General features: G+C 43.4%; 1 protein-coding gene across 1 annotated transcript; it reads left to right on the top strand.

Annotated features, from left to right (window-relative positions):
* Window positions 1-748: 748 nt before the first annotated feature.
* gcn1 (GCN1 activator of EIF2AK4) lies at window positions 749-21,596 on the top strand. The gene is made up of 57 exons (XM_079467748.1): window positions 749-777; window positions 1,455-1,563; window positions 1,757-1,820; window positions 1,895-2,026; window positions 2,120-2,228; window positions 2,368-2,466; window positions 2,548-2,682; window positions 2,777-2,845; window positions 2,927-3,035; window positions 3,123-3,197; window positions 3,279-3,407; window positions 3,585-3,635; window positions 3,723-3,821; window positions 3,894-4,067; window positions 4,140-4,292; window positions 4,372-4,464; window positions 4,550-4,625; window positions 4,721-4,880; window positions 4,954-5,143; window positions 5,221-5,345; window positions 5,506-5,684; window positions 5,801-5,894; window positions 6,889-7,002; window positions 7,439-7,637; window positions 7,742-7,891; window positions 8,532-8,719; window positions 9,358-9,438; window positions 9,518-9,661; window positions 9,739-9,863; window positions 9,965-10,154; window positions 11,097-11,167; window positions 11,529-11,694; window positions 11,806-12,000; window positions 12,080-12,326; window positions 12,509-12,630; window positions 12,708-12,822; window positions 12,934-13,113; window positions 13,201-13,421; window positions 13,546-13,614; window positions 13,757-13,895; window positions 14,033-14,229; window positions 14,395-14,537; window positions 14,663-14,780; window positions 14,929-15,144; window positions 15,238-15,402; window positions 15,482-15,643; window positions 16,466-16,558; window positions 16,820-16,963; window positions 17,044-17,313; window positions 17,391-17,504; window positions 17,623-18,047; window positions 18,412-18,526; window positions 18,764-18,860; window positions 19,302-19,450; window positions 19,687-19,797; window positions 20,032-20,253; window positions 20,397-21,596. Exons 1-57 carry the CDS (start codon window positions 760-762, stop codon window positions 20,520-20,522), a joined length of 8,025 nt encoding a protein of 2,674 aa, XP_079323874.1. The 5' UTR covers window positions 749-759; the 3' UTR covers window positions 20,523-21,596.
* The last annotated feature ends 91 nt before the right edge of the window (window positions 21,597-21,687 follow it).

The raw sequence follows: 21,687 nt of genomic DNA, 5'->3' as shown, positions 1-21,687 counted from the left end.
TTAATCTTCACAAATTACATTTAATTTTTGCAGGGTGTTTTTGTATTATTGGATATATCTGTAAGCTACACATACAAAGTTTTAGGTTTTTTAAATATTAAATGTATGCATTTGGCAGACATTTTTATCCAAAGCGACTCGCATTGCATTATACTTTACATTTGTTTCGGACTATTTGCAATCCCCTGGGATCGAACCCATGACCTTGCCCCGGCTCGCGTCATGATCTAACCACTGAGTTACAGGAAAGCTTTTTCTATCCTTTAAAAAAATAATTCCGAGCAAAGGTATCTGAAATACAAATAAAGTCTATTCTGAAATAGCAAAATGTATTGTTTTACATCGATCAAGTTAATGTAAATGTAATGTAAAGTGAGCTTGACAACTCGAACTAAAGCTCCCGCCCTCTAGAGGCGCTAGAGCCACAAGAATCACGGGTGCGTCCCAATTCGCGCACGTATGAACCATTCGAGTGCTAACGGCTAATGCTAACGCCCTAGCTTCAGCGGAACTCAGGAATGCAGACCGGATGCTAGTTTTTCGAAAGCATGTCAATGGGTTTTGTTAAGTATAAAAGCAAAACCGTTTAGTACTCCATTTAGGACGAGAATCCCTTATAAAATCCACACACTACATGGTTGAGTGCGTAGTGCATAATTTAAGTGCGTAGTTTGCCATTTGGGACGCGGCTCACTTGCGCGAGGTCGGTAAGGACCCGGAAGTGACATCACCGGCCCTTTTCAGATCGAGGCCGGCAAGATGGCGGCGGACACGCAGGTTAGTGTGAGACGATGAGTTGCTGCTTAAACATTTTAACACAAACTTTTCCTCAGAATGTCTTCGCCTTTTCACTGTTTTTCAAACATAGATAATAACGTGCACGCGCTTGACGTTTAGTCACGTATGTGCGTTATTGAAAAAAAGGTGTTCATATTCTACATTATTGGTGATTTAATTGCACAATAAATGCTTTTGTTATGGTTTTACTGTAGAGAGGGAGTGACGTGTGAACCAGGTTGTTATTAACACTGAAGTTGCTAATAAAAACTATTAAAGTACAGTCATGGTAACGCCTCATTTATAAACTGTTGTATGTCTCATAGGTAGGCATATGTTTTTTAACCTTACCCTTTTATTCACCATAATTGATGTGATAGAGTAATATAGTATACTACAAAGTGTCTACAGTTTCAATCAATAATTTACATTTAGGCATTTAGCAGACGCTTTTATCCAAATATTCAGGGAGCAATACAATAACACAAGAGATTGCTGGCTTCTATAATCTGAAATCTCACGTGATGGTAATGTTGATGTGAACCTGTCAAAACAGAATCACAGTTTTATTGTATGAAGGAAATGAACTCATTGAGCAAAGACATGACACAAACCGTATGTCTGTTTTAATTCTGATCACATGTGAGATTCAAAGGTCTGACGGTTCTCTCGTATAGGCACAGGTTTCAGAAACACTGAAGAGGTTTGCTGCGAAAGTCACGACATCCAGCGTCAAAGAGCGTAAAGAAGTTCTCGGAGAGCTGAAAGAATGCGTGAAAGGAAAAGGTAAATGTTGATTGTGTCTTATCTAGCTGCTAGTGAACGTTTCAATGTGTAAACATGTTTTAAGAAACAAGACTATACGCACTCAATAGCTTTCACCAAAATGTAAACTCTGAAATGCATCATATGTATAAAGATGTTTTTAGTTACACTTGATGATTTAAGTTGAAATGTTCTACGTTTGATGTCTATGTAGATCTTCCTGAGCCGGTCATAAAAGGCTTGTGCAAACTCTTCTATCTCACCCTTCATAGATACAAGTAAGTACTGACAGTTTTCTTTCTCAACATGTATGTGTTCTTCACATAAACTTCAATTTCATTTTTCTGTTTAGGGATGCTGCGTCCAGACGAGCTTTGCTCTCGGTCATCGAGGTGCTGGTCCAGTCTCAGCCGGACGCCATAGCAACCAACCTTCCCTCTGGGCTGCTGAGCTGTGGGGTGGTCAGCAAGGGCGTGATGCCTGGGTGAGTGACCCCAGCATTCATTCGGTTATCAGATGTTAAGGGACCACAGCTATGAACAGAAAGGATAGAATATGTTGTTGAAATTGTCTACAGGAAGAGCACGGCGTCGGGTGCCTGCTGCGCCCTGCCCTGGACCTGTCTGATCGTCCGGACCGTCTTCCTCACCCCAGACAGAAGAGAAGGATCCAACTGGAAAAAACTGGCATGTTGACTTTGTCTTGTTCATTATGTTTGAATAAACTGTGTAGAAAACCATTGTGTGACATAATTTGCCGTGATGATGATATATTTGTGTATTCTTATGGAATATTTGTTAACGTTTATGTATCTCCTCCAATCAGGTTGAGGTTCAGAGTTTACTTTTTGCAGAGGCAGTGGGCGGAGCTTCAACGAGCGCCTTAAAGTCAAACATCAAACGCTTTAACACACTGTGGAAGGAGGTAAACCAGAATGCAGTTTTTTGTGCCTGATTTCTTAAATAAATCTGCCGATCTCTCTAGAATACATCTTTCATCTTTCAGAACCCGGGTCTGGTGGATCAGTACATGAGCAGTTTGCTGAGTTTGGATCAGAACTGTGTTTCTTTGCCCCTGCTGGGCTTGTGTGTGGATTTCTGCACATCACAGAAAGACATCAAGACTATCAACAAACACAAGGTGATGACGTCAGCGCATTAACTCACTCCCTCAGAGTTAAACATGCCGGTGAGTTTGCAGTGATGTTGAGCTCTTATCTCTGGTTATGTTGTAGGCATCTCTGTTGGATCTTTACATGAAGACCGTTCTCATGAGTAAGACCAGACCACACCAGCACATATTGGTGAGAAACTCTTCTGCTTTTCTGTGTTATTACAAACCCTTCAGTGTGTTGAGATGGTAAAGTGTGCTTTTGTGATTTTAGGAGAAGAGTGGCTCCATTCTGCGTCACGTGTCTCACTCTGAGTTTAAAGAACATCTGCTGCCCACCCTACAGAAAGCTCTACTGCGCAGCCCTGAGAACTCCATGCACAGTCAGTCTCACGCTGTCTGAAATCCTCTCACAGTTCTTGGCTCATTTGGAAATCTCATTCTGTGTGTCGTATGTGTCTTTCCTCCAGCTATCTCCTCCATGTTGGCATCTCTGACTCTTGATCTCAGTCAGTACTCGCTGGACATCGGGAAGGGCATCGCTAGTGAGTTCTTGCTGAGATTTTAACACAGTGTTGTGTACATTGGGTATTGTGTGCATGTGTATTGATGTGTGTGTGTTTCAGGTCAGCTGAAGGCAAATAATCCCGATCTGATGGAGAAATCAGTGGAAGCGCTGGAGAATCTGGCCCATCAGTGCAGTGACAGCAGCGCTGTCCAGGACCTGGTCAAACATCTCTTCAGCATCCTCGGAGGTAACTAGACTCTCTATTCTCTCTCACACACACTTTGAGTAGAACATTAAACTTCACACTGCCTTATGTTGTTATGGCCAAACTTCCATCATCCCTGATCATGTAGCTATGAATAAATGTGTTCATATTCTCTCTACATAATAAAGTTCTCACTCAGTTGATGATTTTGTATCACAGGTTCAGAAGGAAAGCTCACGGTCGTTGCCCAAAAGATGAGCGTTCTCTCAGGTAACATCCTTTCTAGCTCTCATGATCGGCTTTTCTTTATAAGCCAAGCATCTGAAGTCATTCTGTCTGTCTGTGTGTTTGAATCAGGAATCAGAAGTTGCAGTCATCACGCTGTGTCTGGTTCGTCCTCTCAGTCTTTAAGCTGCAGCGTGGCCGTGATGTTCACGCCGTACTTGCAGCAGGAAGGTAGGAAGACAGTGAAGTTACTCGAACGCCTCGCTGATGTTGACGTCTCATGATTGTTCCTCTCTTCTCTAGTCCACGAGGGGACGCTGGTGCACGCGGTGTCTGTGTTATCTCAGTGGACAGGCCGCTTGACCCTGGACGTCCCATCGGAGCTGAAAGAATGGTTTAAAAAAGCCTTCACGCTCAAGACGTCCACGTCTCTGGTGCGCCACGCGTACCTGCAGGCCATGCTCGGGGCTTTCAAAGGTCAGTCGGATCGATTTATTGATCGGTGACAACATCAACTGTTTTCTTACCGTGTTTTTTTTTCACGTGTAGGTGACACGCTCAGTCAGGCGGTCGACTTCCTTCCTCTCCTCATCCAAACGGTGGAGAAAGCTGCTGCCCAGAGTACCCAGCATGCACTGCTGTCAGAGGCTGTGGCCGCCGCTGTGCTGCTCTGTCGTCTCTCTATGCTCGACTCTGTGTCAGGTGAGGTTTTGTTGTACGCAGCGAACCATCTCTTGTATCTCACGCTGACTTTCTAGCTCACGCTGTCTCGTGCGTTTAGAAGCGAAGCTGACGTCCTTTTGGAATCTGATTCTGGATGAGAAGAAGCCTCTCTTCACCACAGAGAAGTTTCAATCGCAGGCCAGCGAGGAAGGTAGGAAAGGATGATTTGTATCCCAGCACGGGTTAGAACAAATGTGATGTTGATTTTGCATCTCTGCTGTGTTCTGAACCCGCAGCTCTCTGTACCGTCCTGCTGCTGTGTGAGAGACTGTTCCTGGACCAGCCACAGAGACTCACCAACAGCAAATCCCAGTGAGTCAATCGAGCGAACAAATGAGAAAAATCTGATTTAAAAACATTGATGTGCTTTCTGCGTCATTTCCTTTAAGTGTTTCCGCTCTTTTCAGAATGTATCATCAGGCCGCTGTGGCGGGTCTTCTGTCACGTCTGTGGCGTGTGCGCAAACGTGCTCAACAATCTGTGAAGAAGCTCCTGTCCTCTCTGGCAGGCTCCGACCTGGCCCAAGGCCTTCTGGGAGAACTGCGTGTGGTCATCAACAAACACAAGGTGAGGATAGAAGACAGGGGAATAGCTGCTTTGTATACGCAAGCGTGTTTTCATTCATGACTCTTTCTGGCAGATTCTGCAGTCAGATGTTCTTCAGACCGAAACAGGGGAGCTGACCGAGATCGGACGCTCATACGTGGCTCCTCGCACCCTGCTGGACTCTCTGAGCGTGATCTGCTCAGCTGCGTCCCAGTGGAACGACCAGACGGAGGCTGAAAAACTGGCCCTGGATATTCTCATCGTTACCCATCATCCCTCTGTCGGTCTGTCTCTCTCCTGATGGATTTATTTGTGTGTTCTTTTGCACAGATGTTGAAATGTATCTGCCTCTCTCTTTCAGTGGCCATGAGGTCTGAGGTGTGGCCGTATCTCCTGTCCATTATGAAGATAGATGCTGCTGAATTCATTGACAAACATTTGGAGGTCATTCTACCTCGCCTGTTGGATACTAACGCAGACAATCGGGTCTGTTCAGCTTTGAGTTTCTTAAATTCATGTTGAAATGTCTCGTGTGGCTCTTTTTTTCGTGTGACTTTGGATGGAATACACACTTGTGTATTTTTTGTTTACATTTTTATAATCTTTTTGGGAAGATGATCTTAATATCATCTCTCTTTTTTCGTAGGCCGTTCAGAACGCTGTAGGCTCTCTGTCGGTCCTCTCCCCCACCGAACTACTTCCACGTGTTATGGATCATGTGACCCAGCGATTATCCAATCCAGCACTGAGCCTGGTGACACGTCGGGAATATGAAATCATGCAAACGCCGGAAGGTGAACTGTATGACCAGAGCATCGTCATGAGGTAAAGCTTCATCTCAAACTTCTCTATAGAAACATCTGTGACATGAACATTATCAAACAGTATGAATGAAAATGTGCTGCTGGTTCATAGCAAGCGTTGTTTACTTGTTTTAACAGCGCACAGCAGGAGAGCACGAAGAAAGGCAACATGAAGCGAGAGAATAAGGCATATTCCTACAAAGAGCAGATCATAGAGCTGGAGCTACAGGAGGTGAGAGAGATCGCACGCATTATGAACTCTGGATAGTTCACCCAAAAAAGATATCCCTGTCATCATTTACTCATCCTCAGATTGTTCCAAACCTGTACAAATGTCTTTGTTCTGCTAAACTCAATACTGTGGTAGTCAATGGGGGTTGAGAACCATTTGGTTACAGACATTCGTACAAATATCTTCCTTTGTGTTTAGTAGCAAAACAACAAAGACATTTATACAGGTGTGGAACAATCTGAGGGCGAGTAAACAAAGACAGAATTTTCTTTTTTGGGTGAACTATCCCTCAATTCTCATACAATAAAAGAACATAGTGGAATGATTGTTAAAATAAACATGCGCATGTTTAATTGGTCACATATTTTATATATGCATGTTATAATTAGGGGCTGGGTATCGATTCTGATGTTCCGATTCACAAGCTCTCGATTTGATTCAATGATTATAGATTTAATACAAATCCTATAGATATTTCTAAAAAAAGATCAGATTACAGACTACAATGGTGAATAAAAACATGATATGAAGAGCCACAAATCTGTATATTAAACTTTAAACACTGTTGAGTATATAGAAACAGAACAGTCGCACACCTTGATCAAACAGGGTCAGGTTATTTGACATTGAAGATACAGTACAGCAAACAAAAGTTCACAAAATTCATGGCTGCAATCATATGAGCCGCTGTCTTTTATGTGAAGGTGATGTTCAATTTGGTGACACATATTAAAAGCAATGAATGAACCATCTGTCCCTGTTGTAACATCCACCCGTTGTAAAAGGAAAAGTGACATCAAGTGGATAGTAGTAGCAGTAACATTCACGTTGATGAATGTTCAGTGCTTGCAGAAATATGAACGAAAAAAAAATATTCATGGCTTTTAAGAATCAATATTGAATCGACCGCAAAAAATTTTGCCCAGCCCTAGTTGTAATGTATATATTCTGTAAAACTAAACATTTGACTAACACATGCATGTTTGTGTTGTAGGAAATAAGGAAGAAGAAGGGAGTCAAAGAGGAGATTCAACTAAGCAGCAAACAGAAGGAGATGATGCAGAATCAGCTTGAGAAAGAGTCCAGCATCCGCAAGAGACTACAGGGGGTGAGACGTCAAACCAAAACAGCCAGCAGACTGACATGTGACTCTCACTTTCTCTCTGTGTCTCTAGACACGCCCCTTACTCTCTTTATCTGTGTGTCTCTCTCTCTTTCTGTCTTAAGCTTTCTCTTTTGCTGCGTATTATTTGTGCTTTTAAAGACATTGATTTTGGTGTCAACTTGAATATTGTTAGGCTAAGCGCAAATGGCAATTTAAGATTCAAGGGAAAATGAAATGGAGCAAGTTGTAGCTTAAAAAGTGTTTTCTTATTTTGTGACGTTCAGAATTTTGATTTATTTTCATCATTATAAAGCCATTAATGGACTCATCATTCAAGTGATGTGGTCATTCATAAAAATATGATTGTAATGTTTTATCTGATCTTGTTTAATGGAGTGACTTGGCAGTGAAAGCTCTCTCTATTCTGTCTCTCTGTCAGTTAAACATGGAGTTGCAGTGTGCAGTTGGTCTGTTAGAAGCGTCTCTGGCTCGTCGTCCGCCTCTGATATGGATTCATCTTCCAGGAGTTGTGCAGGTTCTTCTGCCCCTCCTGCAGTCTCCGCTGGCCGCTCCTTATGTCAAAGACGTCTTTCTCCACGCCGGCATCTGTCTGATGCCTAAAAAACTCGACTATCTGGGTGTGTGTTCCGTTCACCGACTAGTTTTCCTCTGATTAAAGTTTTCTGTATCACTGCTAGTTTCTTGAGCCCATCTTTTTTCTCTGTTCTCTCTCTTCATACAGCTGCTCTTGTGGGTCAAGTGACTTTGCGACAGCTGAAGCCGGAGTGCGAGCTGGACCCCGCGTGGGCTAAAGAAGATCTGAACACAGCAACCCAGCGCACAATCTTACTGCTGCACGCATTCACAGTACCTCAAAGAGAGAGCAAAACCGGTCAGTATCACACACATACATGCACATGCATACACGTGCAAGACTCACCACGTTTACATGGACAACAATATTCCACTATTAACACGATTAAGACAATACTCTGATTATGAATGGACCACAGAGCTTTTTGATTTCTAATGTCATAATCATAGTAAACACACATCGAATTAAGACACAATTCTTAAAGAAAAAGATATTATGAAGTGCCTTGATGGCCGTAAGAGCAGGAATGGCGTTCTGGAGGAAACGTTGGATAGGGCGTAAAATTGCTGTATAAGGACATATTATCGATCTATGTGCTATTACATGTAAAACAGGAACATAAAAGGTATATTTTTAAAGCAACTCATAATATTGTCTAACTCAGAATAAGGCAAATAATTAGATTACTGATGTCCCTGTGAATGTAGTCAGTGTCAAATAAATCTGAGCGATTCATACTTTAAGCTTGGCTTATCCAGAAATGTACATATCCACAATTTGGTATTTTGCGTTTTAATCCAACTGAGTAAGACAGTGTAAATTTCAGCCAATCATAACTCGTGTCATTTTCCGGACAAATGTCACAACGCATGTGTTAACAGAAGTATTACTGCTGTCTGCTGTTTTCAGAGTTTGTATTGTTGTGATGGTTTCATAGGCTCAGATGTTTGTGCCCTGTCGGCACCGGCGTTCTCCTTCTGCTTCCCGCTGCTGCAGACCGTGTTGAGTCAGAGCAGCGGAACATCAGAAGAGACCGAACTGATGATGACACACGTGCTGCAGATCATCAACACACACGCGCACCTGCGAGCACAGTCTGATGACAATGACATGCTTATAGATGAGGTAAGAGTAACTGTTACAATGTCATTAAAATGACATTTCATGCCATGTGTCATGTTGCTGTGTGTGAATGTAAGCAGTCTGCCAAGTTGTAAAGCAAAAGTGAACGAATAACTAGCTTGGAAAAGGAGTCGACTCTGAATCACATGAACGAGTCGTCTGTCGTTGTAATTTCTGTTTCGTGTCAGATTTGCGTCACTCTGTGTAATGCCAGCATACGTTCCATTTGTGATGCTGTACGCGGTAGACCAATCACAGCAGACTAGACCATCTGATCAGTAGGCTTACAGAAAGGAGGGGCTTAGACAGATGAATCGCTAAACGAATCATTTGAGAGTCGGTCAAGAAGTGAGGTAATAAGAACTGCCTATTATTAGAAGATTAAAGTGATTTACACCTTGTATCTATGTAAACCACTTCATGAACCAAAGTAGGACCTTAAAAATCACAAATTACTTTCTCTTTAAAGATTTAATAATGAATAAAGTGCAGATTTTTACGTTTAGGATACTTGTGTTCATGATATTATATTTTCAAAGTGAAGGATGTCTGTAAAGTGTGAACATTTTTACATTGAGTATGCAGATTTTTCTCATTTTGTGTCAGGCTTTTATAATTGATTTTGTTTCATGTTTGTTCAGAACGGTCCAGAGCTGCTACCCAGAGTTCAGATGCTACTGCTGTTGACTAAAGTGATCGGCACATCCACACCACGTCTTCAGGTACTGACACCATCTATTCACCAGCACCTCACACACACATTTGCAAGACAGATGTTTGTTAATGCAGTGTGTGTTGTAGGTTCTGGCTTCGGGCTGTTTGACGGCTCTGTGTACCAGTGCTGGAGGACAGATGGGCTGCGCTCTCGCCGAACAGCCTGAGATTGACGTTCTGTTGGACGCGTTACTGTCTTCATGTTTCTCAGTGAGAGACGCGGCACTGCGGGTTAGTTTCTCTATCTTCTCCACTCTTTGGTGTTTTGAACTATGATTGAATCAAAGCCTGTTGACTGACTCTTGTAGGGTCTGTTCGAGATGGAGTTGGCATTACCCACAGACAGCTCGGACGCCAGCGGTCTGAAGGTGCTGAGGAGACTGTGGGTTGCTAAATTCGATGTGGAGGAGCAGGGCAGATTTCTGGCTGAGAAGTGAGTCACATGGCGATATTTATGCTGTGAGGATTATGTAAGCGACCGTGAGAAGTTGTCATGTTTCTGTGTGGTCTGAGGTGAACTCTTATGTGTATCAGGATCTGGCAGGCTCTGCTTCTGGAGCTCGTATCTGATCTCTGTCCGCTGCTGATCGAGGACGTCATCCATCACGTGGAGGTTGTGAGGACGGCGGGCGCGGAGGCTCTTTCCAGTGCCATCAGTCAATACCAGGACCAATCTACCACAGTTTTGAGCCAGCTCACCGAACTCTACCATCAGAAACTCTATGTGCGTATCGCGTATAACAGACTGCTTTTGTGGAAGAGTGAATCCTTACTGAGAATGAAATATCATCTGTGAGGCTGAAGGCCTTGTTTTAACTGTTTGTAATCATTATTAGCGAATGGTTTAGAGCAGTGGTTCTCAACCAGTGGGGTGCAGAGGTACTGCAGGTGTGACGCGACTGTTCCCGAAACCATTTCTTTTGAAACTCAAAATGCACGGAACGCGGTTGATATTGACGGAGGTCAATGTTCTGTCTGAAGCTGCGTGCAAAAGCTTAATATCTACAAAGTAGGCAAACGTCCACTCAGGAAGCATCATCTTAAGAGACCGGTACCTCTCTCCCGATGAGTTCAGAGTGCGCGTGAAGGGAGTGGCGTGTAAATAAAGAGCCTTTTCGTATATTTCTGAACTTGGACTTGAAGTAAACTTAGAGTTATTAAAGATGTAGAGCGCTATTTTCGACAGCCAAATGACACCACACCGCTTCTGTATTATAATCTGCGAAGAAACTCGCTTGTGTTAAAATCATGTGACGTGCACAGTTCTTGTGATGTGACAGATTAATCCTTTTTCAATAATCCCCAAAACACTACAATTTTGAAATGGTTCTAATGCAAAAAGCTAATGGTTCACAATGGTATTTTAATGGAATCCATTAATTTCTGTGATGGTTTCTTTTGTTTTTATCAGCAGGTTTGTTACATTAATAACTGATCTCTTGAGATCAATCTGTCATATACAGGTATTTTTGGCTTCTTTATATATAGTTTTTATATCTATATAGACAAACTATATCTAACACATTTTACAATTCTTTAAATGGGTTTACAGGGAGCTTGAGAACCACTGGTTTAGAGTGTTTAACTGAAGGGTTGTTGTGAGGCCGGATTGTTCTAGAGCTAAGATCATTTTGACTCACACTCAGTGTTTTTTCTGTGTCTCCAGAGACCTCCTCCAGTTCTTGATGCTCTGGGACGAGTCATTTCTGAATCTCCGCCGGACCAGTGGGAGGCCAGGTATAACATACAGCCCTTCCAGTTACCTTACATTGCATATTACAGTCATTCATTTCGGATAACGCAAATGATCATCTGACTTTTTCGTACACAGCGTGATCCGTAAATGTGAGAAAAAGTGTTTCCATTCCAGTTTTAAGAAGTATTTTATTTTATTAATAATAATTTATTGTGTTGCCTGAACTAAACCGTGTGAGAATACAAGCTTTTTTGCGAAAATTCAGTTTGCGCATTTTGAAGGTAGTAAAATGCAGCTTTTTTATAAAAATGTTGCTTTATAGATATTAATAAGACATCAGTTTCCTCTCTCAAAACGTGATTGTGAGTGATGAGTTTCCTGTGATGTGTTTTCTGTCTGCAGATGTGGCATTGCTCTGGCTCTTAACAAGATGTCTCAGTACCTGTATGAGAGTCAGGTGACTCCTCTCTTCCTGTTCTTCGTGCCGGACGCTCTGAACGACAGACACCCAGAGGTGCGCCGATGCATGCTGGATGCTGCACTGTCCGCCCTCAACGCGCACGGCAAGGTACCAACCACCCCACATCCTGACTCTCATTTCCAATAGAAAAACCATCATGATTCTTCTTGACATGTTTCTCACGGTTTACTTCACTGTGATGTTATATTTGTCCTGCAGGACAACGTGAGCTCTCTGCTACCTGTGTTTGAGGAGTTCCTAAAGAACGCCCCGCAGGACGCCAGCTACGATTCTGTGCGACAGAGCGTCGTCATTCTCATGGGTTCACTTGCCAAACATCTGGACAAGAGTGACCCGAAAGTTAAACCCATCGTGGCTAAGCTGATCACGGCCCTTTCTACACCATCACAGCAGGTGTGAAACACCTCTGTCCACAAAACACACCACAGCATAAAGTTACACGCAGTAAATCTCTCTCTCCCTCTCTCTCCAGGTCCAGGAGTCAGTGGCGAGTTGTCTGCCGCCTCTGGTTCCAGCTATAAAGGAAGATGCTGGTGGGATGGTGAAGAAACTTCTGGAGCTCCTGCTTGAGAGTGATAAATATGCCGAGCGCAAAGGTGCCGCATACGGGCTGGCCGGTCTGGTCAAAGGTCTGGGAATCCTGTCGCTCAAACAGCAGGAGATCATGACCACTCTGACCGACGCCATTCAGGATAAGAAGAACACCAGACGCAGAGAGGGTGAGCACGACTATAACTCAGATGGTTGTGGAATAAAAAAAACAAGAGAGCTTTCTTCTGCTTTTAGGAGGAAGTGTTTCAATTATCTGTCTCAGAACAAGGTTTTTTTCATTCTGTCCCAGTTGTCAATGTGAATATCTGATCATTGGTGTGCATGTTAACATAATCACTCAATCTCACAGGAGCTCTGTTTGCCTTCGAGATGTTGTGTAACATGCTGGGGAAGTTATTCGAGCCGTACGTGGTCCATGTCCTTCCTCACCTCCTCCTCTGTTTCGGTGATGGGAATCAGTACGTCAGAGAGGTAAGTGCACTCGTTCGGTGGCGTCTATCTGCTCGTGTGTCTGATGTCTCGTGATCATCACGTCTGTTCTGTGTCAGGCAGCAGATGATTGTGCCAAAGCCGTGATGAGGAACCTGAGCGCTCACGGTGTAAAGCTGGTCCTACCTTCTCTGCTGGTGGCGCTGGAGGAGGAGTCCTGGAGAACCAAAGCAGGTCAGACTCGCACTGTAAACAAAAAACAGCTTTACAACTTTTGATGTGCTCCTTAATATTCATAGGAAGCTTTTAAAGAACTTAAACAGGGATGTAAATCTTTCTCTGTAGGTTCTGTGGAGTTATTGGGTGCGATGGCGTATTGCGCTCCTAAGCAACTCTCCTCGTGTCTGCCTAACATCGTGCCTAAACTGACTGAAGTTCTGACGGACTCTCATGTGAAGGTCCAGAAGGCCGGTCAGCAAGCTCTCCGACAGATCGGCTCGGTCATCCGTAACCCTGAGATTCTGGGTATGAGTTTGTTAGTTTTATGTTTTAAGCAGTTTTTTGTTCTGTTTAAATGACACCGGGATGATGATGGTGTTGTGAATTGTGCAGCGATCACGCCCATCCTGCTGGACGCTTTGACTGACCCGTCTCATAAGACACATAACTGCCTACAAATGCTGCTGGATACAAAGTTTGTGCACTTCATAGACGCTCCGTCTCTGGCTCTGATCATGCCCATCGTTCAGAGAGCGTTTCAGGATCGATCCACTGATACACGCAAGATGGCCGCACAGATCATAGGAAACATGTACTCGCTTACCGACCAGAAGGTGTGAAATGATTCGTAATAACTTTTACTTTCATATCCATAATATAATATAAAATACTAAAACCGTGCCTGTTTAGATGTGTGAACTTTAATAACTAGTTTCTTTGCACCATGTTTTATTTCAGGATTTGTCTCCATATCTTCCCAGCGTGATTCCAGGACTGAAAACGTCTTTGTTGGATCCTGTGCCAGAGGTAAAGAAAGTGTCAAAAGATAAAGTGCTGCACTGTTATTTTGTTTTGAAATGAGGGTTTTAATCCTCCTCTTAAAAGCGTTCAAATTTTACAAGTGTTTAAATCTGCAGTGTGTAACGTCCCTTCTGCTTCTGACCCGCAGGTGCGAACCGTCTCGGCTAAAGCTTTGGGTGCTATGGTGAAAGGGATGGGCGAGACCTGCTTTGAGGATCTGATGCCGTGGCTCATGGAGACGCTGGCTTCAGAACAGAGTTCTGTGGACCGCTCCGGTGCAGCTCAAGGTGAGAACGGATCAACAGAGGGCAGCAGAGAGCTCAGATCCTAAACATAAGTTTAGCAATAAACTACAAAAGAGGCAAAATCAGATCACTAACTTTCGAAGCGTTCTGGTGCTGACGTCTCTCTCTCTGTGATTCAGGTCTGGCTGAGGTGATGGCAGCGCTCGGTGTGGAGAAGCTTGATAAACTCATGCCTGACGTGGTGCAGACGGCCAGTAAAGTGGACATCGCCTCTCACGTCAGAGATGGATACATCATGATGTTCATCTACCTCCCGCTCACGTTTGGAGAGAAATTCACCCCGTATGTGGGTCCCATCATCCCCTGTATCCTGAAGGTAAGATGTTCATCGCTGTGTGCTTGTCTACAACTTCATTACATCATGATAATAGACAAGTTTCTGTCTGCCAATCTACCCGTCCCTCTCTCTTCCTGTCGTTCTATATTATTATTATAATTCTCTTACAACTATTTTTTCAACATGAGTTGTGTGTGTTTGCAGGCTCTGGCCGATGAGAACGAGTACGTGAGGGACACGGCTCTGCGCGCAGGTCAGCGTATCATCAGCATGTACGCCGAGACAGCCATCGCTCTCCTGCTGCCAGAGCTGGAGCAGGGTCTGTTTGATGATCTCTGGAGGATCAGGTACATCACACACACATAAACTTTCAGCTTTTTATAACTGTCCCTCCATCAGTTCATAAGTTAAGACCCCTCGGCTGTGGTTGTCATGGTGATGGATGCTGATGCGAGTGTTCCTTTTCTTTTAGATTCAGCTCGGTGCAGTTGCTAGGAGACCTGCTGTTCCACATCTCCGGTGTATCGGGCAAAATGACAACAGAGACTGCATCAGAGGATGACAATTTTGGCACAGCCCAGTCCAACAAGGTAACACGTAATGAGCTCCTGTAGCAGACCGCAGTAACAACGTTCAATCATGCTGTCAGGACTTCTTGCTTTCTTCAGAGAATGAAATATCCCACCATTCTCGTTGTCATGAACTTTGTATAAATATCACAGTTCTTGCATTTTTTAGGCCATTATTGGAGCACTGGGACCTGAGAGGCGTAACCGTGTGCTTTCTGGGCTCTACATGGGCCGCTCGGACACACAGCTGGTGGTGAGGCAGGCGTCTCTTCATGTGTGGAAGATCGTGGTGACAAACACGCCCCGCACGCTTCGCGAAATCCTGCCCACCCTCTTCACGTTGCTGCTGGGGTTCCTGGCCTCCACCTGTTCAGACAAAAGAACGGTACACAGACACATGAGTTCAGCACATCAGTTGCTTGTTGTCGACAGAAAGTCTCTAGACATGACTCAGAAGTTTCGGTCTGTTATTCGTTAGATCGCTGCTCGTACTTTGGGTGATCTGGTGAGGAAACTGGGGGAGAAGATCCTGCCCGAGATCATTCCCATCCTGGAGGAGAGTCTACGTTCGGACAAGAGCGACGAGAGGCAGGGCGTGTGTATCGGCCTCAGCGAGATCATGAAGTCGACCAGCAAAGACGCAGTGAGTCAGGCAGAGATGCTGCAGATAAAATCACATTCAGGAGGTGTCGTGGCGATCTGACATTTTGAGTGTCTGTTAGGTTCTGGTGTTTTCCGAGTCTCTGGTCCCCACTGTACGGAAGGCACTGTGTGATCCTCTGGAGGAAGTCCGAGAAGCGGCTGCGAAAACCTTCGAGCAGCTTCACACAACCATCGGTCACCAGGCGCTCGATGACATCCTGCCCGCGCTGCTCAAGCAACTGGTACAGATTAATTTACATATCCATAACTGGGGATGTAACGATTAACTGTAAGCCAGTTGAAAATCGATTATAGATGGTTTAAACTTAACAACACAAACAAACGTTACTGTGCATTCACACTTTTGTGACCCCAACTTAACTTCCAGTACACATGCACAAGCAATAGAGCGCCTGTAGATTATTTCCAATAACAATCAAAAGAAACCGAGAAGAACCGTTACTTGGTTAAACTTGTCTCTCCAATATTTTGAATTTAGACCCCGATACCAAGCTCATCCACTAGATGTCAGTGTTCCACACAGTTTATTTAAATGCGACAAACTACTGGACACATTCAACAAATTGTTTATTTAATAAAATTAACATTCAAAGCGTTTATTTAATACAATTATTATACAGTAAAATAATAATACAAATTAATAATATCATAAAATGTAAATAGTTATATTATTAGACATTAGCCAAACACAAACCGGAAGTTAACTGTGATAATTAAATTAAATTAATCTCAATATATGTTTTAAACAGCAGGGGCCGCTGTGTTTACCTCAAACTTGGAAAACGTGGTAATGCTGATATTTCTTAAATGTAAAAAATCCAAGAAAGGCACAGACAACTTTGTTTATTTTAAAGAGACTTTTGTATCATTCATTTTTAATTTTATTTGGAGTTTGTTTTAAAATTGCAGTTTAGTTTTGTTATTTGACATAAAATATATTTTTATTTTACAAAGAAATTTGCAAATTTCCCTTTATCTTGTGGAACACTTTAGCTTTGACATGATGTTTACGGTGTGAGACTGTAAATGTGTGTTGGTTACAGGAGGATGAAGAGACGTCTGAGTTTGCGCTGGACGGACTGAAGCAGGTCATGGCCGTGAAGAGTCGCTCGGTTCTGCCTTACCTGGTGCCTAAGGTGAGTTTTGTCCCAGTCAGCAGACTTACAACTGTTGACAGTCTGCTGAACATCTTGCTGGGCAGCTTTTTCTCTTCAAGAACTTTCTTTCTATGTGGAAAATGTCCAATCAACCATATTTCATAGGGGTGGAAAACTGAGGACGTAGTTTCAAAGAAAAATATTCCAAGCATCTAGTGTTTTGTTTCCTGCCTCGTGCTCTTGGAAATTTGTTTTGAAACTGATTGAGTGTCAGATGTAATAAGTGTTTCTCATCTGCAGCTAACAGCTCCTCCTGTGAACACTCGTGTCCTGGCCTTCATCTCAGTGGTGGCCGGAGACGCCCTGACGCGTCATCTGGGTGTGATTCTGCCAGCGCTGCTCTCCTCTCTCAAAGACAAGCTGGGAACAGAAGAAGGCCTGCAGGTAAACACAGCAGCTGTCAATCATCGCACTCCGACCCTTCACAATCCCTCTGTGACCGACCGTGTGTGTTTCCTCCGCAGGAGCTGAGTAACTGTCAGACGGTCATTCTGTCTGTAGAGGATGACGTCGGGCGGAGAATCGTCATCGAACATCTTCTTGAATCCACTCGAGGAGCAGACGCGGGTCTAAGGCAGGCGTCCGTCACCATACTCAACGCGTACTTCTCTCGCACACGGCTGGATTACAGCGCTCACACGCGTACGCTGCTGTCCGGACTCATGCGCCTCATGAACGACACCAATCCAGAGGTGCTCAGCCAGAGCTGGGACACCATCAACTCAATCACCAAGGTTGGAGATCCTTCACATGCAGTGGGTTTGAATGGTAAAGCGATTACAGAGGAATAACCTTTTATGCGTTTGTGTAGAAACTGGATGCTGGCAGTCAGCTGGCTCTGATCGATGACTTGCACAGAGACATCCGTTCAGCTGCTGCTGAGGTCAAAGGTCAACACTTGCCTGGCTTCTGTTTGCCTAAAAAGGTGAGCGTCACTTAAGAGAGATCAAATCAGAACATAAACATCATGCATGCGTATCAAGAATGAGTAAAATAGAGATGTCAAGCACAGCTACTCACTCTCGCCTCTGTATCTCTCTCAGGGCGTGACCTGCATTCTCCCTGTGCTCCGAGAAGGAGTGCTGACAGGAAGTCCGGAGCAGAAAGAGGAGGCGGCCCGTGCACTGGGAGGAGTCATTAAGCTGACATCTGCGGAGGCGCTCCGCCCCTCTGTGGTCAACATCACCGGACCGCTCATCCGTATCCTCGGAGACCGTTTCGCGTGCACGGTGAAGACGGCTCTGTTAGAAACGCTCACTCTGCTGTTGGCCAAGGTGGGCATCGCTCTGAAGCCCTTCCTGCCGCAGCTCCAGACCACCTTCCTGAAGGCGCTCCAGGACTCCGGCCGGGCGGTGCGACTCCGGGCAGCTGAGGCCTTGGGTCAGCTGGTCTCCATACACACTAAAGTAGATCCGCTGTTCACGGAGCAGCTGGCGGCCATACGCAACGCAGAGGACTCGGGAGTCAGGTGATGACACGGTTAACCCTGATCAGAGATTGCTTTTGCTGCTTTTTAACCTCAATGGTTAAAATTCAGATTTTTATTTACTGTATCTGTAAGACTCAGTTTAGTTTAAATATAAACACAGTATAATCAAAATAACATTGAGTTTCAGGAGCAAAATGCACCATTGAGGAGAAGTGCGTGTATATAATACATTAATAAAATAATAATATTTTAAATAAGTTTATCGTCATTAATTTATTTTTATTTATACAGATCAGTATTACAGTTTATGTAATGTTCTGCATCCTGGTGCATCTTTGTTCAGAATAAATCTGTGGGATAAAATAATGTGCCGAGAGTGTTCATCTGTGTCTTTCTGTTGCAGGGAGACCATGTTACAGGCACTCCGCTTTGTCATCCAGGGTGCAGGGTCAAAGGTCGACCCAGCCATCATAAAAAACATCATCACAATTCTGCTTGGCATGCTGGGACACGATGAGGTATATTAAGTTTAAGAGACAGTAATGACGTTTGTTTTACTTTGTTTTATATCCGCATTGCGTTTAATTTAAGGAAACTGAGAAACTCGTTTTCATTTGTCATCTGAATACTCATGACTGTCTGTATAGTGTTTGTGTTTCAAGCAGTGATGTAGCACAGGATGTGGTCAGGTAAGTGTGTCAGTTTAGCCTCACCTCGAGTGCTCTGTGTGTGTGTGTGCGTGTGTGATTCTGTAGGATGCCACACGGATGGCCTCTGCAGGGTGTGTTGGTGAGCTGTGTGCGTATCTTTCAGAAGAAGAACTCAAGAGCGTCTTACAGCAGCATGTTCTTGGTAAGATCACACACAAATAGCATCCACGAGTCAAAAATACTTTGGCCCGAAAACAAGTTATAAGTGACTCAAAACCATGAGATGACAGCTCGAAGCTTCCTCTCTGAATAGTTCTCTTCCTCCGAAATTTTTGTTTTTATGGCAACACTCCAATAGGCAGTTTTGCAATCGATAACTGTAAATGACGATATAACTACATTTGTTTGACGTGCCAAGTCAAGTGGGAGCACCACAGCTTAAAAAAAACACAATTTCTAAACTGTTAGTTTGACGTAGACAGTTCTTTTAAAGGGATTGTTCACTCTGAACATCGGCAACCAAACAACACAAAACCACTGATACATTTCTCAAACTTTTCGTTTTTAGATGACATGAGGATGAATAAATGATGACAGAATATTTTGATAACCGTTAACAAAACGTCTCTCTCTGTCTGTGCAGCGGACATGTCTGGTGTGGACTGGATGGTGCGTCACGGTCGTAGTGTCGCTCTGGCTATCGCAGTGAAGTCTGCTCCCGCTCAGCTGTGTTCAGAAGAGTACAGATCCACCGTTCTGGAGGCTGTGTTATCCAGCGCCACAGCTGATCGAGTAAGACACAACATTATTCTCTCGACTGTCTGATTGTACCACTGAAGAAACACCGTTTATGTTCAGAGAACGCGACATTCACAGACGAGTTTAAATGTAAAATCAATGACAACACAATAATAGAGCAACAAGTCATGAATCTCGTTCAGATAATGAAGCAGCGGTGTGCCAGAAAGCACGTCTTCTGTGTTCTTTGTGTCCTTTGTGTTCATCATCATTTATGTTCTGTGCTGTAGATTCCCATCGCCTGCAGTGGCATCAGGGCCATGGGTTACCTGATGAAACACCAGCTCTGCTCGGAAGGAGGAGAGGCCATCTCACCCCGTATCATCACACAGTTTGTGAAGGTACAGCCCATGACAAATTCAGAAATGAGGGCCTGAAACTGTTGAATTCCATAAAGGATATTCTGTGCATACAGAAAACGTGCATGCTGTTTATAGCATACACACTGCCTATTATTACTTTTCAAAGATGTTAGGTAGCGTATTAGTTTGAACGCACACAGCTCATTTGACCTCCAAATCAGAATTATTTATATGTTGGTGAGTATGGCTGATGTGCCGTGGCTCCTCCCACAGTGTCTGCAGAACCAGTCGAGTGATATTCGTCTGGTGACGGAGCGTGTGCTGTGGTGGGTGTTTAAGGAGGCGGAGACTCCCACTCTAGAACCCAATCTGGTGAAACCGGTAATCAAAGCCCTGCTGGACAACACCAAAGACAAGAACACCAGCGTCCGAGCCCAGAGCGAACACACGCTGGTCAGTTTACTGCGACTGCGCCAGGGAGAGAGTGGCATGCAGGTAAGCACCCAAAATGCACATGCATTGTTTTTTGTTGTTCAAGCGGTTTGTATGTTGGCATATTTATTACGCATCGTGGGTGAAACAGATGAACGTGTAACAGTGCTGTGATGTCAACATTTGTGCGTGTGAATTGTTTTCAGAGCATCAGCGTGATCTTGGACTCGGCCAGTAATGAACTTCTGTCAGAATGTTACAGAAGATCCCTGAAGAAGATCTCTGGCCTTCCTGACTCCAATGAGGAGATCGATGACACCATCCTCACATGATTGACAGCATCAGTCTTTCACTGGTTCTGAATGCTTCAGTCACTGATTGTTCTTAAAGAACGAGCGATTCTGCTTTACATATTAGAGACCTGCGTCTGTCAGTCACACACACACTCGAGCTTTGACTGTCCGTGTCATTTACGCCATGAGAAAAGCCTGGGAAATTATTTATTGTGCTGAACCCCTGAAATGATCTTAAATTTCCTTAATTTTTCTTAAAAAAAACAAAAATGATCAGCCAAATTAAGTATTAATTTGTGCCAATTCGTGACAAACATTGACGTTTGAATGCCCCTTTTTAGTTTTGAGGCTGTATGTGTGAGAAAAGTGTGAGCCATTAAAGACCTTAAAGATGTGATGCTGATGGTTCTTCAGGTCGCGCTGTGTCCTCTAATAATGGTTGAATGAATAAAAGAGAAAATGAAACGTTAGTAAATAAACGGTTTGATTTAACCTGAGGATTTTTCTGGTTGTCCTTTAATCGTCGGCTTTGACTTGAGATCTCGTGCTCTAAATGATTTGATCAAAAGACGAAAAATGTAATTGTAGCAGTTCATTTATAAAAAAAACACTAAATTGCACTTTTTAGGTAAGTCAAGCTTAGAAAAAAAATAGTAAAGGTTTTGGATGCGTTGATTCATCCAAGATAATGTTTTACAGATCGCAGTCAAGTTTTTAAACTTGGATGACAACAAAACAGATGATGATTTTAGGCTCAACTTCAGCTTTGTAATAATGTCAAATCTATGTAGAATTTGCAGTTTTAATTGTAAATACTAGGATTTAACTCATAAATGATCTTATCATTATGCCTCTAAATTCAATTAAAGCGAATTCGGCTTTCAAATTCACACCACAAAATGAGGAACGAAATCAACGTCAACATGAATAATAAAAACGATGTTTTATTTCTCCCACACGTGTCACATGATCCCATTTCATATTTTTGTCAACAACTAGGCAACACTTTTCCCTTAACTTGTATCTAGACCGCTTAGGTATCAATGTAAACTATGATTTTCAGCGCTTCACAAAATGATCAAAATAAAGGTATTTAACAGCCTGTATTACATTAATTTGATGTATAATTTGTTTCTTTTTTAAAACGCATCTTTTTTCTTCGATGTTTATTTTGTTATAAATCGAAGCTTGGTTAAGAAAAGCC

The sequence above is a fragment of the Barbatula barbatula genome (assembly GCF_947034865.1).
Source record: "Barbatula barbatula genome assembly, chromosome: 11".
NCBI lineage: Eukaryota > Metazoa > Chordata > Actinopteri > Cypriniformes > Nemacheilidae > Barbatula > Barbatula barbatula.
This window is presented reverse-complemented; position numbering and strand designations above follow the sequence as displayed.